The sequence below is a fragment of the Paramisgurnus dabryanus genome, chromosome 19 (assembly GCF_030506205.2).
Source record: "Paramisgurnus dabryanus chromosome 19, PD_genome_1.1, whole genome shotgun sequence".
Lineage (NCBI taxonomy): Eukaryota > Metazoa > Chordata > Actinopteri > Cypriniformes > Cobitidae > Paramisgurnus > Paramisgurnus dabryanus.
This window is the reverse complement of record NC_133355.1, coordinates 36,376,457-36,389,688: the sequence shown is the minus strand read 5'-3', so window position 1 is coordinate 36,389,688 and position 13,232 is coordinate 36,376,457. Positions and strand designations below refer to the sequence as shown.

Here is a 13,232-nt window from a genome sequence, read left to right as displayed (position 1 = left end):
TGGAATGCGTTAAGGCAGATATGTTAGACATGACCTCTAGGAAATGTGGACAGCTGTTATTACAAACTTAGTTAACTGCAATTACCCAACATCAGAATTCAAATTTAAAAATATGAATAATAGCTTTTTTGTGTACCTGGAGCTGCTGCGGGAGTAGGAGCGCCGGCGCCTGGCACCAGGCCTGTCCTCGATGAGACGAATCTTTCTTCCATTGACCTCAGTGCCGTCAAGTTTTTTCAGGGCTCTTTTCATATCCGCATACTGTCTGAACTCTATAACACCCTCATTCTTGCGGCCTGTATTAGCATCTGCATAAGTCACTTCACCAGCCTGTCGCATGTAGTCCTTATATAAAGCAATGAAATATTAGTGACCCTCAAGATAGAGAAAGGGTGTAAGCATAGCAAATTACTTATAACCAGGCTTCTTAAGACTCCATAAAACTGCTTTTCATTTCAATGACATATTTTCAATTAAAACATAAGCAAAGAACCTTGGGTACTTGGGACTGCCAGGCAGAGGCAGGATGTATTGGCCAAGGCATTATCCTTCTAGAAAACATTTTATTAGATAAATATTTTGTAGTGCAATCAGCATACAGATGGCCTTTAAAGAGCACCAATTATCCGACTTACAACTGTAGGTGTTTATGGCCCTATTCGGATGGTAACTGTTTCTCATGAGGATGGCTGTAAAAATATATTTGCATGCCCCCTGCGAAATAAAACTCATGCATTCGGATGATACATTTGTGGTGGATGTGTGAATTTATTATTCGAAACACCTGAAAATGCACTGCCCGTGTGGTTAATTACAAGATAATTTAAATGAACCGGATACTTTATTATATGTATTGAATACTGTCGTGTCATTTTAAAATTTTATTTAGCACGTGTTGCTTCTAATAGACATTTTAACAGTTTTACTCGGGTGGTTGGAGAAAACGGACTATAAAATGACAATAACATCACTGACCACCCCCGGAAATTATGAAAATACCATACATCCCCATGAGAAACTATTACTGTCCGAACAGGGCTTAAGTTTTACTATCTTTTACTATCTACGTGTCATTCTTCCCGGACGCGTCCTGGCCAGGATTTCGGTGCGTCTTCCGGAAGTCGTATTTATTCAGTTAAAAACATAAGACATGCAATCGTAGTTTCAATCTTCCCTTAAAATGTAACTGTTGCTTTTCTGTAATAATAATCCTCTATGACGTATGCGGTCGATAAATTAGACTTCCGGAAGACGCATCCGAAATCCTGGCCAGGACACGTCCGGGAAGAATGGCACGTATTGTCACCCTAATATATATATTAGGTCTGAAGCTCTTTTCCCTGCTTCTTCCCCGGCTCTGCCATTTGCAACAATCACTAGCCGTGTTTAGCTCGCCTGCCTCTGTGTTGTTGCCATAAAGTGATCCTGCTTCTCGCGATATCTGAGACTTTGCGAGAATGAAGGATGCCGGGTCAGATCCAGCGAACTTGCAAGTGGGGTATTCTTCCTACAGGTGGTAGGGGCGGGCGAGAGAGTCTAAATTCGTCCGGTAATGAGTCATTTAACCATATACCGACTTACGAAGATGATTTATTAACAAAAATGCTGCCGAGTGAACGGCCCTTTACAGGCACTAATATTTTCATCATCACGGCACCGGAAATACGTCTTAAATACGTCTATAACAACGTGTTTGTCATTTAACTTAAGTAAATTAAAACAGTGGACAACATATAAGAGTTCATCATTTGTGCTCTGCATTGGGTTATGTGTGAATAATCCGAAAATAAAAACTGCATGTAATCAGGAGTGAAGATGAACGTCATGCAGTGAACAACATCCAGTCATGTAAACGTCTTAATGCGATTACGTCCTTACTCTGTTTATTGGAAATAATCACATTATTGGTGTACATGTAAACATACTCATTGATTCAGCCAGAGGTCGAGCAGCTTTCACACCACAGATGGACCGCGCCAGAGTCAGGCATGAAAACGGGTCAGGGGTGAAAAAGGTGAGAAGGGTACTCGAGGGGCGATGTGGCCTGTGATGGGGCCGCGAGGTGGGGGGGATTAATAAAATAAATTTTATGGCCTCATTAGGGGACATGCTGTAACTTGTTTATTCTTAAGGCATGTGATTGGCCAAAAAAAGAAGGATGGAACCCAACATCCCAGCAGAAACAAAAAAAAGCAAAAAAATACATTATGACCATTATTTAAATTATTTAATTTTGATTGTAAATTTCAAATGTAAACATTTGACTAGTAAGTTAACAGAAACCATGTTTAATTAAATGGGTTGATAAATCTGGAAAGCTGTAACAAGTAGCATTCCCTTACTATTTTACATCTGCAATAATTTTATTTTGCATCTGATCTGACCATCAGTCACAAGGCCATACAATTTTAAGTTGGCCTTGGAATAGGGTGGACCTAAAGGCCTACATGTAACACCCTGTTTATTTTAAGTATTTGACAAAAACAAAGATCTGTTGTTATTGTGAATGTACACATATTAAAGAAGACCCTTTACAGTTTCAAATGTGACCCGATCTGGCGAAATGAGTCGGAAGTCGCAACGTTCTATTTTAAGATATGAGCCGATAATGTGGAAAAACAATGAAATTATCAAAAAAAATATTTTTAGCTAATTTCAAAGAACAGACATTAAAACATAATCTCCCAAAGTTTCGTAGTCCAAATAATTGAGTAAAGGTGTTTAAATGACTATTAAAGTTGAAACAGTTTTACTTAATCCGCTGGAAATTGCTTTTCTCAAATACTCTCGTCACCTCCGAGCATTCCGGGGATCCCCTGAAACGTCACTATCTCTCCAAATATGGTGTTACACGTTGTTTTAGAGCCAATCAGAAATCTTCATAAACGCTGATCGTTTGTCAATGGGAAACCCCGGGGCACCTGATTGGTTCAGCCATCCTCTTGTCAGTCTCGCAGCACACTACTCTCCTATTTAACTCATTTTTGAATTGTTTACACTGTTATTGTTAACTAGCCTACACAAAGATATGATTGCATAGGCAAGCATTATTTGTTTTCTTTTTGCTTGTCTCTCTGTTTCTCTCATTTTCTCTCACACGCGCGCGCACACGCGAACACGCACGCGCACACACACACGCGCACACGCACACGCGCACACGCACACGCGCACACGCGCACACGCACACGCACACGCGAACACGCACACGCGAACACGCACACGCGAACACGCACACGCGAACACGCACACGCGAACACGCACACGCGAACACGCACACGCGAACACGCACACGCGAACACGCACACGCGAACACGCACACGCGAACACGCACACGCACACGCACACACACGCACACACACACTGGTTTCCATGTTCTATTCCCTTCCCCTAACTCAAACCCCAACCATCACAAAAACCTTTCTGTTACTTCACATTTTCAATAAACATCATTCTGTTTGATTTATAAGCTTGTTTCTTGGTTTACTGAAATAGCATTTATATTAATGTCTTTGGTCAAATTAAGCTGTAAAATAAATTGTTTATCCCTTTAAAAATGCAATGGATTTTGAAAGATATCTACAAAAAAGGGGCAAAAAACTTTAAAGGCGTTTTTCTCAGGTTTTCAGTTGGAAAAAGAAGACAGACAACCTTAATTCAAATGTCTATATCTTTAAAACCATTCAAGGTATGACTTTGACTAGGATATCATTTGAAAGCTTATTATCTCCTCTTTCCACTGATACCAAAATCTCAATTTTGAAATTTGGGTCACTGTGACTCATTTTGCTGGATCAGGTCACAAATGATGTCAAACACGTAAGTGTATGATTATTAATTAGAGATGCTCCGATCAGCATTTTTGGGGCCGATCACCGATCACCAAGATCATGATCAGCCGATCAGTGCCGATCACAGAATGGCAGTGGAATGGGAATCTTTTATCTATAATCTAGCAGAGTTTACACCATTTGTAGAAATGAAACTAACTATAAATTAGGTATATTATTGTTTTAATAGAGAATCAAATAAATAAGCACAACAAAAATTTCTTCTTGCAAAGAGAAATGTAATATGCCTTTAAAAAGGTTTATGTCTGTTAAAAGTATTTAAAATTAAACACTTCACAGTCTTTACTGTATGAATTAAATATACACGCATTTGTATGAAGTACAACAGTTTTTCACTGATGAGCAGAGAGTAATTTTATTGAGAGATGAATTAGGATACTGTAGCTTTAAGACATGGGAGCGATCATTCTCTTCACATGCACTGATGACCGGCTGCTGTGTATGCGTGCGGCGGGTGTCAGCAAACAAGAGCAGCTGTGAGGAAAATGGAAGTTTAAACCTTAAAAACTTTAAAACGAATGCAAGTAATAAACTTTCGGCATGAGGATGCAATTGTCCGCGATAGATATGTGTTGTCTACGCCAGTGGTTTTCAATCTTGTCCTAGGGGACCCACTGCCCTGCACATTTTGCATGTCTCCCTTATCTAACACACCTGATTCAGATCATCAGCTCATTAAGGGACAGATCCATGAACAGAACTGGGTGTGTCAGTTAAGGGAGACATACAAAATATGCAGAGCTGTGGGTCCCCTAGGACAAGATTGAAAACCACTGGTCTACGCTGTTTGATAGGAATGTGAAGACGCATCGCGCTGAGGACCGGAGCACGTCCTCATAGAAAATATGCATATCTCTGTAAAGGCAGAGATCCAAATCTGCACGTCACACATGAGCAACGGGTTACAAAATGCTTGCACTGTCTAAAATGGTCTCTAATTGCAGCCGCATCAGGAACGCTATGATGACAAAAGTAAACAGAAAGATCGGCTCATGAGATCGGCAAATTTAGCGAGTGCCGAGAGCGTCATTTAATGCCGTAATCGGCCGATTACGATCGGCGACCGATCGATCGGAGCATCCCTATTATTAATGATGAAGTATTTTAAGTTGATTCTGCTATGATTAGGAGAAAACAAGTTGCCGCGTTTTTGGACCCCTGGGGGTTAAAATTACTTAATTTTACAATATAGTACTGGTTAAATTGATTACATTATGGCTTTTGAGTTTGTGTTTGTATGCACACCAAAAACAGTTCACTTTAGGATCTTTGTCGCTCAAATAGTGTAAAATCACTTAAATGTTACTGTAAACAATAAACTTTCTTATATTACAGTATTCGTAGCAGTATGTTCTTATTAACAGCATTTCATGCAACATTTTGCAGTTTTACCATATTTACATTTACGTATTTACAGCAGTAGGCTACTAACATTAGACCATGTGACTTACAAGCGAGGAGTATGTCCATCATTCGTTCTAATCCATTCCAATAAAAAAATCTTGCAGGTCACTTTCCAGTGTCAGTATTAGGGGTGTAACGATACACCAATTGTACGGTTCTGATCGGTTTACGGTTTTGGAGCCACAGTTCGGTTCGGTCCGATTCGGTTCGGTTTGCTGTGGATGTAGGGTTCCTGTCATTTTACCAGCAATGCTAAGTAAGGGATAATGTAGAGGCATCCGGTAGTTATCGAGAAATAAGCCCCGACAGTGAAGGGGCTTATTTCCCCGATAACTACCGGCTGCCTCTACATTATTCCGCTTATTACACGACTACTTGCCACATAAGAAAAAAAACTGGACATGAATTTGAAACATTTTATTGGCATATTTGTTTTAAACTTAACATTTTTATCCTTCCGCGAAACTTTGCACAGATGCATAAAATGATCGTAATACCTTATTAAGATCCTCTGCTTCATACTTGTCTGTCTCCATTTTTTTCTCTTTTAGCCAGTCTTTGAGAAGTTTTAATGCCCATTCTGTATTTTTCTGTGTGTTGGCTTCGTAGCTGTCATGCTCTATTTTGTCAAGTTCAGTCTCAGTAAGCTCTCTGTGTCTTGTCATTGTTCGTTCTTCTATCCACTGTTTAAATGTTTTGTTTTTTCCGTACATGTTAAAATTAATGTCAAAATGTTGTGGTTGTCCAGTGTTTGTCACAAGATGGCGCCAAACAGTAATCTTTATTGGCGCGGAGCGATTTTAATCGTACAAGTAGTACCGGCTATGCGTTATTACTTTGGAGCGGTTATTATTTGAAAAGAACGAACCTGCAAATGTCTCAACTGACCAATCAGAATCAAGCATTCCAGAGAGCCGTGTAATAAGGAACAATAGATTAACTTAACTTAATAACAACAACAAAAATAACTTGAAGTTTTCTTTATTAACTTTGGCAAACAAACTTAAAATCAATTAAACTTTAACTTTAGTAATGCAGGACTGTAATTAGCTGTTTATCAGGTGATGATATCATTCCTTAGCTAAAATGCTGAAAATGTTACTGTTGAAGTCAATTAATGCATGAAATAAATGTACTATGAATCTGTAAATCTGAGTATAATGTGGGTTTATTATCAGTAATGAACTAATCAAGGTAATCATCACACACACGCACGCAGGCGCACACACACACAGCAGAGGTCGCGTTAGACTTTCACTTTTGAAAATTCTGCCATCACTTATTATTCGTCATTTCATGCTTTAATTATAAAAATTGTTTTTGTTTACATGTTCATTTTTAATCATGGACTTACAAAAAAGGCATTCAAGTTAAAATGTGTTTATTTGTGAAGAAGAGAACAGATAAAGACACCATGCATCACTTTACATGTTTAACATCATGAAACAGATGAATTAATGTTTTTTTTTCTCACAGTGACAGCGGAGGCGATTAAACACGCGAACTTGTGCTGAACAGGCAAAAATAAACAAATCAAATCTCTGTTGCGATTAAAATAGCAACAAACGTGTAAACCCCGTGTTTTACCCCAGACAGACGACGTCTTGTTACATTTTTACTTTTGTTCTGGAGAATGATCTCACGCTCTTCTATTTCACTTCGGTTAACCCGATCTGACACGCAAGCACACACACGCGCGAACGCAAGCACACGCACACAGTTACGACAGATTGTGTGTGATTTGTCTACGACACGAATTCCATTCCTGTACTCCACTGGAAACCCAAAATGTTCCCACCCAATAGGTGTGTGACGGTCGTTATATAACCGTGAGACCGACGGTTATAGTTGAACACCGTCATTAGAACTCTATAACCGCCAAAACCGTGTTATTAAAATATTTTTTTAAACATTTTTTATCATAAAGAATTTTTAAATACTAATTAAACACAAATGTTAACAGTCTGTGTTATACGCCCCCTCACGTTCTCATGCAGTGAAAAATACAGAGCGGAGCAGACAATGACAACGCGCCGACATACAGGACAGACCAGGTTACTTTTCGGTTACTTTTGAGATTAAACATATTAAACAAAGTCTCGCCTTTCAAATCATCTCTTCCTTCTAGTTAATTTATAGCATCAAATAAACATGAATGACCATGAGAAGGAATGTTGTTTTAACCGCGGAAAGGCGTCAGTACACTTCGCTTTTCAAGTTCAAATCCTCCCATGCTAATCTACTAACTCTCTTGAACGCACATTCACTGCTAGTTGTCTTGCTGTTAATTTTAAAGAAACGTAGAGCAAGTAGCTAATCAGTGTCTAGTTTATTCAAACGCCGGGTGAGCACTGTGCAGCGCGTCTGCGGAGAGCGTTTGCTGCGCATGGCCATTTTGCTTTTACACCGGCTGCGTTTAATAACAATCTCAAGTTCACATTACTTTCTTTTACCTGCATTTATGAGCAAAACCTCTTCAATACGCTTTTAATCCACATTGTTTTCGTGCTGTTCTGGTCCGTGTAATGACAGATATAGACACAATTACAGACATAAAAAGCCCAATGCACAAATCTGTTTCTCTGAAGATTATTAAGATAGATGATAGATAGAGGATTAATTTATGCTGGGCAGAGAGTGACAGCGCAGTCTTCTGGCAACAGTGTGTTTTTTAAATATTTCATTGCTTTCTGTTAAATTGTTCAAAGTTATTACTGTTTAAAACACACTTGGCATCACATTCATGATTTATGGTAAAATGACACTTTCCCGTCAATCCACGAGCATTTAAACGAGCAAAACGCCCTCCACCGACGGTTATGTGACGAACCGTCACATTTGACTCACGTCATAACCGTCATCACCAATTCTGAAACCGGCACACCCCTACCACCCAAGAGACTTAAATGTGTCCGGGGGATCTGCAATATCAGGCGGAGCAGCCATCCTGTGACCTGCGCTCACTCCCAAGTCACGTGACATGACATGACATGCACTTGGAAAACAGTAACTTTGGAATATACTATTTAGAACAGCATTTAAAAAGCTCGTATTAGTCGTTACTAATACTAATATAAGTTAATCAAATATATGCAAATATTTTTTTAAATAAATAGATTAGTTAGTCAGAGATAAGTGACATTAACCTCAACAATTGGCAGCAGGAGGCGTGAGAGTACCGCGACACGACACGGGAGGTTCGCGATTCGTATCGTGGGTGGTGGTGTTGTTGTTTTAATTGATTGACACCTCAGAATTCTGCAGTTATAGTTAAAAAGTGTTTTGTGTCATACACTTGACTTTCCCGAAGGCAGTCGCTCCACGCATCTTCAACAAGCATGTGAAGCATATGACAAAGTACACAGAAAAGACGGATGATATCATGGTAGCGCGAGAGCGGTTCTAAAGCAGAGTCCTTATGACTTCTCAATTCACTCTCTTGGTACTTTGATGTCACCTGATTGTCGGTTGTTGCAGCGCGGCATAAACTCAAACAAATCTAATGTCTGGGATACATGTTGGATGATGGTGAACGGAGCGTCAACATACAACGCGCGCACCCACGCACACCCCCTAATTTTTTTCTCATCGAATCTACACGATTCACGTGGGTCACATGTTTTGGCTTCAAAACGGTGAATTTCGCCGAAAGGTGAAGGATTTTCATGCCTGCAGAGTGCGGCTGTTGTATTCAAGCTGACCCAAACAAACCGTACTCAGACCAAAAGCTCATTTGGGCCGACCTAAACAGTGTCAGTGTGAAAACACCCTTAGATACACCATTAACATTACATGGTCTGTACCTTCAGATCCTGCCAACTGCAGCGACTAGAAAGATTTTCCACAATCAGCCTGTAATCTGTGCGTGTAGGTGGGCCATATCTGTCCCCTCCTCCGCGACCATACCGGTTACCTTTAAAGTTACAAATTACAAAATGTTATTTTTAAAAATCAAATTGTACCCGCTAACTTAATATTATCTTCATAAAATCATTCTTGATAAACTGAAAATATTTCAACAAGTAACATACTTACGCTGCACTTAATGATTTAATAGAGGAAAAGGAAAAAAACAGAAGAAATAAAACCAAATGCAAAAAACAGCCACCTAAAAGAGCTTAACCCACATTTCCTAAACCTTTTGGCATCCTCACCACCTGGCTTAATGTGAAAAGTGGTCCTCATTCAACCTGGCTCTCTTTAATGGTCTGCCCAGGGGCCCAGTATGGTCAAAGAGGCACACGCATGGAAAGGGGAGACACCATGGCCAGCAAAAGGGGCAGGCAGTCAGACACTTTTAATAAAACATGAAGCGTTACTTTTCTACCTTAATATAATTTCTAAAAGATTAACTTTTAAATTATAAGCAGAATTTGCATTATTAGAATCATTTCATGTTTCATATAGAAAGAAAGTCAAAATCATGAGAGTAATTCTTCAGTTAGAGGTGCGTAACATATTGCCAAAATTTACTTAACTACCATATCTTAAATCTTTTACCTATGGTATAATCTTATCACACGTCCTGAAGAAATATCCAACCGTGATCTTGATCAACCTTCAAATGGATTTGTTATATAGTGTGGGGGTGTTATTTAGAGCAAAACATCTAACATTAATCTCAACCTACATGATATAGTCTTACATGAATCTCTAGCACATGATATAAAAACAATAGTTTCTAAATTAAATAAAAGCTAACACTTAAAAGCATACAACTAGCTAACACAAATACGTAACCGTTAAATAACGTCAACGTAATATGACGACCAAACTTACGTCACACCAAACTTACGTAACTTCACATAATCTGCCTGTCGAGGTCACGTCGTGACAACGTAATGGATTAAAGGGATAGTTCACCCAAAAATGAAAAATTCTGTCATCATTTGCTCACCCTCATTTTGTTACAAACCCACATACATTTCTTTGTTCTGATGAACACAAAGGAAAACATATTGAGAAATGTTTATAACCAAACCATTTGTGGACCCCATTCACTTCCATAGTAGGAAAAAGTATACTATGTAAGTAAATAGGGTCCATGAATGGTTTGCTTACAAACATTTCTCAAAATATCTTCCTTTGTGTTCATCAGAACAAAGACATTTAAACAGGTTTGTAACAACATGAAAGTGAGTAAATGATGACAGAATTTTCATTTTTGGGTGAACTATCCCTTTAAAAGTTTTAAGTTTGGTTAGATGTGTGTTTGGGTCTCAGTTCAGAGAAACAACCGGTCCCTGTCAGACGCCGAGCTTTTTTGTTTCCCCATGTAAAAAGCAGCTCGCAAGGTGGTTAAATCTCTGTTCTATTTTGACTTATTTAAGGGAAACTTTGAGACTAAAAAAGTTTTACTTGCTAACTCAAAAAGAAAATGAAATTAATGTTTATATAACTGTAATGGTAATGAAATTACCTCCCTGGGACATAATAGTTACATTGCCAGAAAGTTATGAAATTACCAAAATAGTACGAATGTATTACGTAGCTGGAACGTACTTGGTTATCTCGCAACGTCCTCTCTAGGACGTAACAGTTACATTGCCAGCTGGTAAGTCATGAAACTACAAAAAATTACCAATAAATTACGGAACTAGGACGTTGTGTGTTAGCTGGCTATTCTGTAATATATAACACATAAGGAAAATAAATGATCCCAAATGGGCAAAAATTCCCCTAACTGAAGAATCATCCATCAAATTAAATTCTGGAGACTAAAAATGAATTTTTAGAACATTGTGAATAACTTACCTCTTCCAGATCTAGTGCCTCCATCACGCCTCTGTCCGATGGTGTGCTCCACTATCACTCTCTTCCCACAAAGCTCTTTGCCATTAAGATCATACACAGCATCATCAGCATCACGGGGATCATCAAACTCCACAAAACCATAACTAAACAAAAATACAGGATTTATTTAAACTTTATTTTAAAAAACACATAACAAACTAGTTAATTCATTAAATGAATTTACCTATTTTTGGTATTCATGTGATGCAATGTTTGCAACTTAACCATTAACTTGCACACTGCACTTCAATTTGTAAAGTACACGTAAGTTACTTGTTTAATTAACCGATTGGTTTATTTAAAAAAGCATATAAAATAAACATTTGGATAAAAAGCCGTTTACATTAAAATAAAATACATAAACCTAAATAAAAAAAAAACACTGTTGCTGTGTATGCACATAATCAATGTCATATCCTTTGAATCTTTGAACAGAACTGAATCTCGGTCACTGAAAACAATGTCTGCTTGCATGCAATAACGCTTACCCGTTGCATATAAGAAAGGATTTCATTATTTAAGATCAATGATAAAGGTTAAGTTTAATAAGACGATTACATTGCAAACGTATGTTTAATCCTATCCCTGAGCTTTAATTTAATGCATAATGAGAGCCATCTTTAAATTTGTATGCCTCAAGAAGAAACAGTTTACCGCTTTGGCTCAGTTGTGCATACAATTTCCTTATATCAGAAACACATGTACCCATTTTTGAGGTCGACTTCCAGTATCTTCCCATAACCTTTGAAAAACCTTTCCACGTCTTTCTCTTTAGCACGATAGCTCAGTTTTCCCACGTAAACTCTAGACATCTTCTCGGTGCGGTAGGTCAGCGTGGAAGAGCAGCAATAGCGTCTGTTACTTTCAAAATAAGAGTCCTCTTCTTCTTCTTCCTTCCTTTCTTTTTTGGTGGCTCGCATACTTAAACGTGACATAACCGCCATCTACTGGGTATAATTCAGAATGAAATGACAATAAATATCATTTAAATACTAGACAGTAACAATATTGTAACGAAATTTTTATTTTGCAATAAAATATTAAATAAAATAAAGTACATATTATCAAAGTTTTCATTGCCTTTTGTTTTAAAGAGAATCTTAAAACAAAACATCTTAAAACATCTTTTTTTTCCAAGAAATTTACATTTGTGAATATGAAATTTTGCTAACAGAAGCAAACATCCCAAGTCTCCCGGAAGTCCCGGGAGTCTCTCGCATATTGATAGCGGCTCCCTAATGCCCGCAAATTATGCTGCGTTTCAGCTTACGAAAATTAACCATGGTTTTATTGTGGTAAAAGTGTAGTAACCATGGTTTTTTGGTGAATTGATTACTATGAGCAAAACCATGGTTTTACTACACTAACCATGGTATAACTATGGTTTTTGAAAACCATGGTTGTCAAAACCATGGTTATTTTGTGGTTACCATGGTTTTACTACAGTAACCATGGTTTTTTGGTTTTAACTGTAGTAAAACCATGGTTAATTTTCGTAAGGGAGGTTTTTGAGCCCGTAAATCACGACTTCAAAACCAGGACTCATGACTCGGAACTGTGAGTACATTGATCTAGTTCGAGTTCACAGGTTTACAGGTTGCCTGTATCGCGTAACATTACTCCCAGTTCAGATTTATGAGTCGTGGTTTTGAAGTCGTGATTTACGGGCTCAAACCTGCCTGAAACGCAGCATTACAGTATGCGTCCCACCCATGAATTCGTACTAGAGCGATGTACTCCTAGTTCAGAGTCGTGAGTCGTGGTTTTGAAGTCGTGATTTACGGGTTCGTTGCCCGGAAGTCGCGTTAGTCGACCGCATACGTCATCAAGGTTTAATATTTTGGGTTTAATTTCAGAAAAGCAACCGTTACATTTCAAGGTAAGAATGAAACTACAATGATTGTATGTCTTAAAATAAATAAATATTAATTTTCTAATCTATTTTAACTGAAATGTTAGAACCTCGATGACGTATGCGGTCGAGCAACGCGACTTCCGGAGAACGAACCCAAAAACATGTTTGGGGCGTGTCCAGCGGAACTGGCACGAATGGCCACCCTAGTGTTAGGTCAATGATTACAATGAAAAAACACCAATCCATCAAAGACAGCATAAGCTGAAAGCTGGTTTTAGCTAGTTTAAGGTGGCAGTAGCTGGTCTAAGCTGGTCCTCCCAGCCTGGCAAAGC

The 13,232-nt window shown here is 38.4% G+C and overlaps 1 protein-coding gene across 1 annotated transcript in view; it reads right to left on the bottom strand.

The window, feature by feature from the left end:
• Window positions 1-11,979, bottom strand: part of srsf4 (serine and arginine rich splicing factor 4) — a 44,625-nt gene extending 32,646 nt beyond the window's left edge. The window contains exons 1-4 of the mRNA XM_065290797.1: window positions 11,751-11,979; window positions 11,007-11,149; window positions 9,056-9,165; window positions 137-345 (exon numbers count right to left, since the gene is read on the bottom strand). Of these exons, the coding sequence (XP_065146869.1) occupies window positions 137-345; window positions 9,056-9,165; window positions 11,007-11,149; window positions 11,751-11,965 (677 nt within the window). The 5' untranslated portion in view covers window positions 11,966-11,979. The remainder of the gene's footprint in view (window positions 1-136; window positions 346-9,055; window positions 9,166-11,006; window positions 11,150-11,750) is intronic.
• Window positions 11,980-13,232: the final 1,253 nt, after the last annotated feature.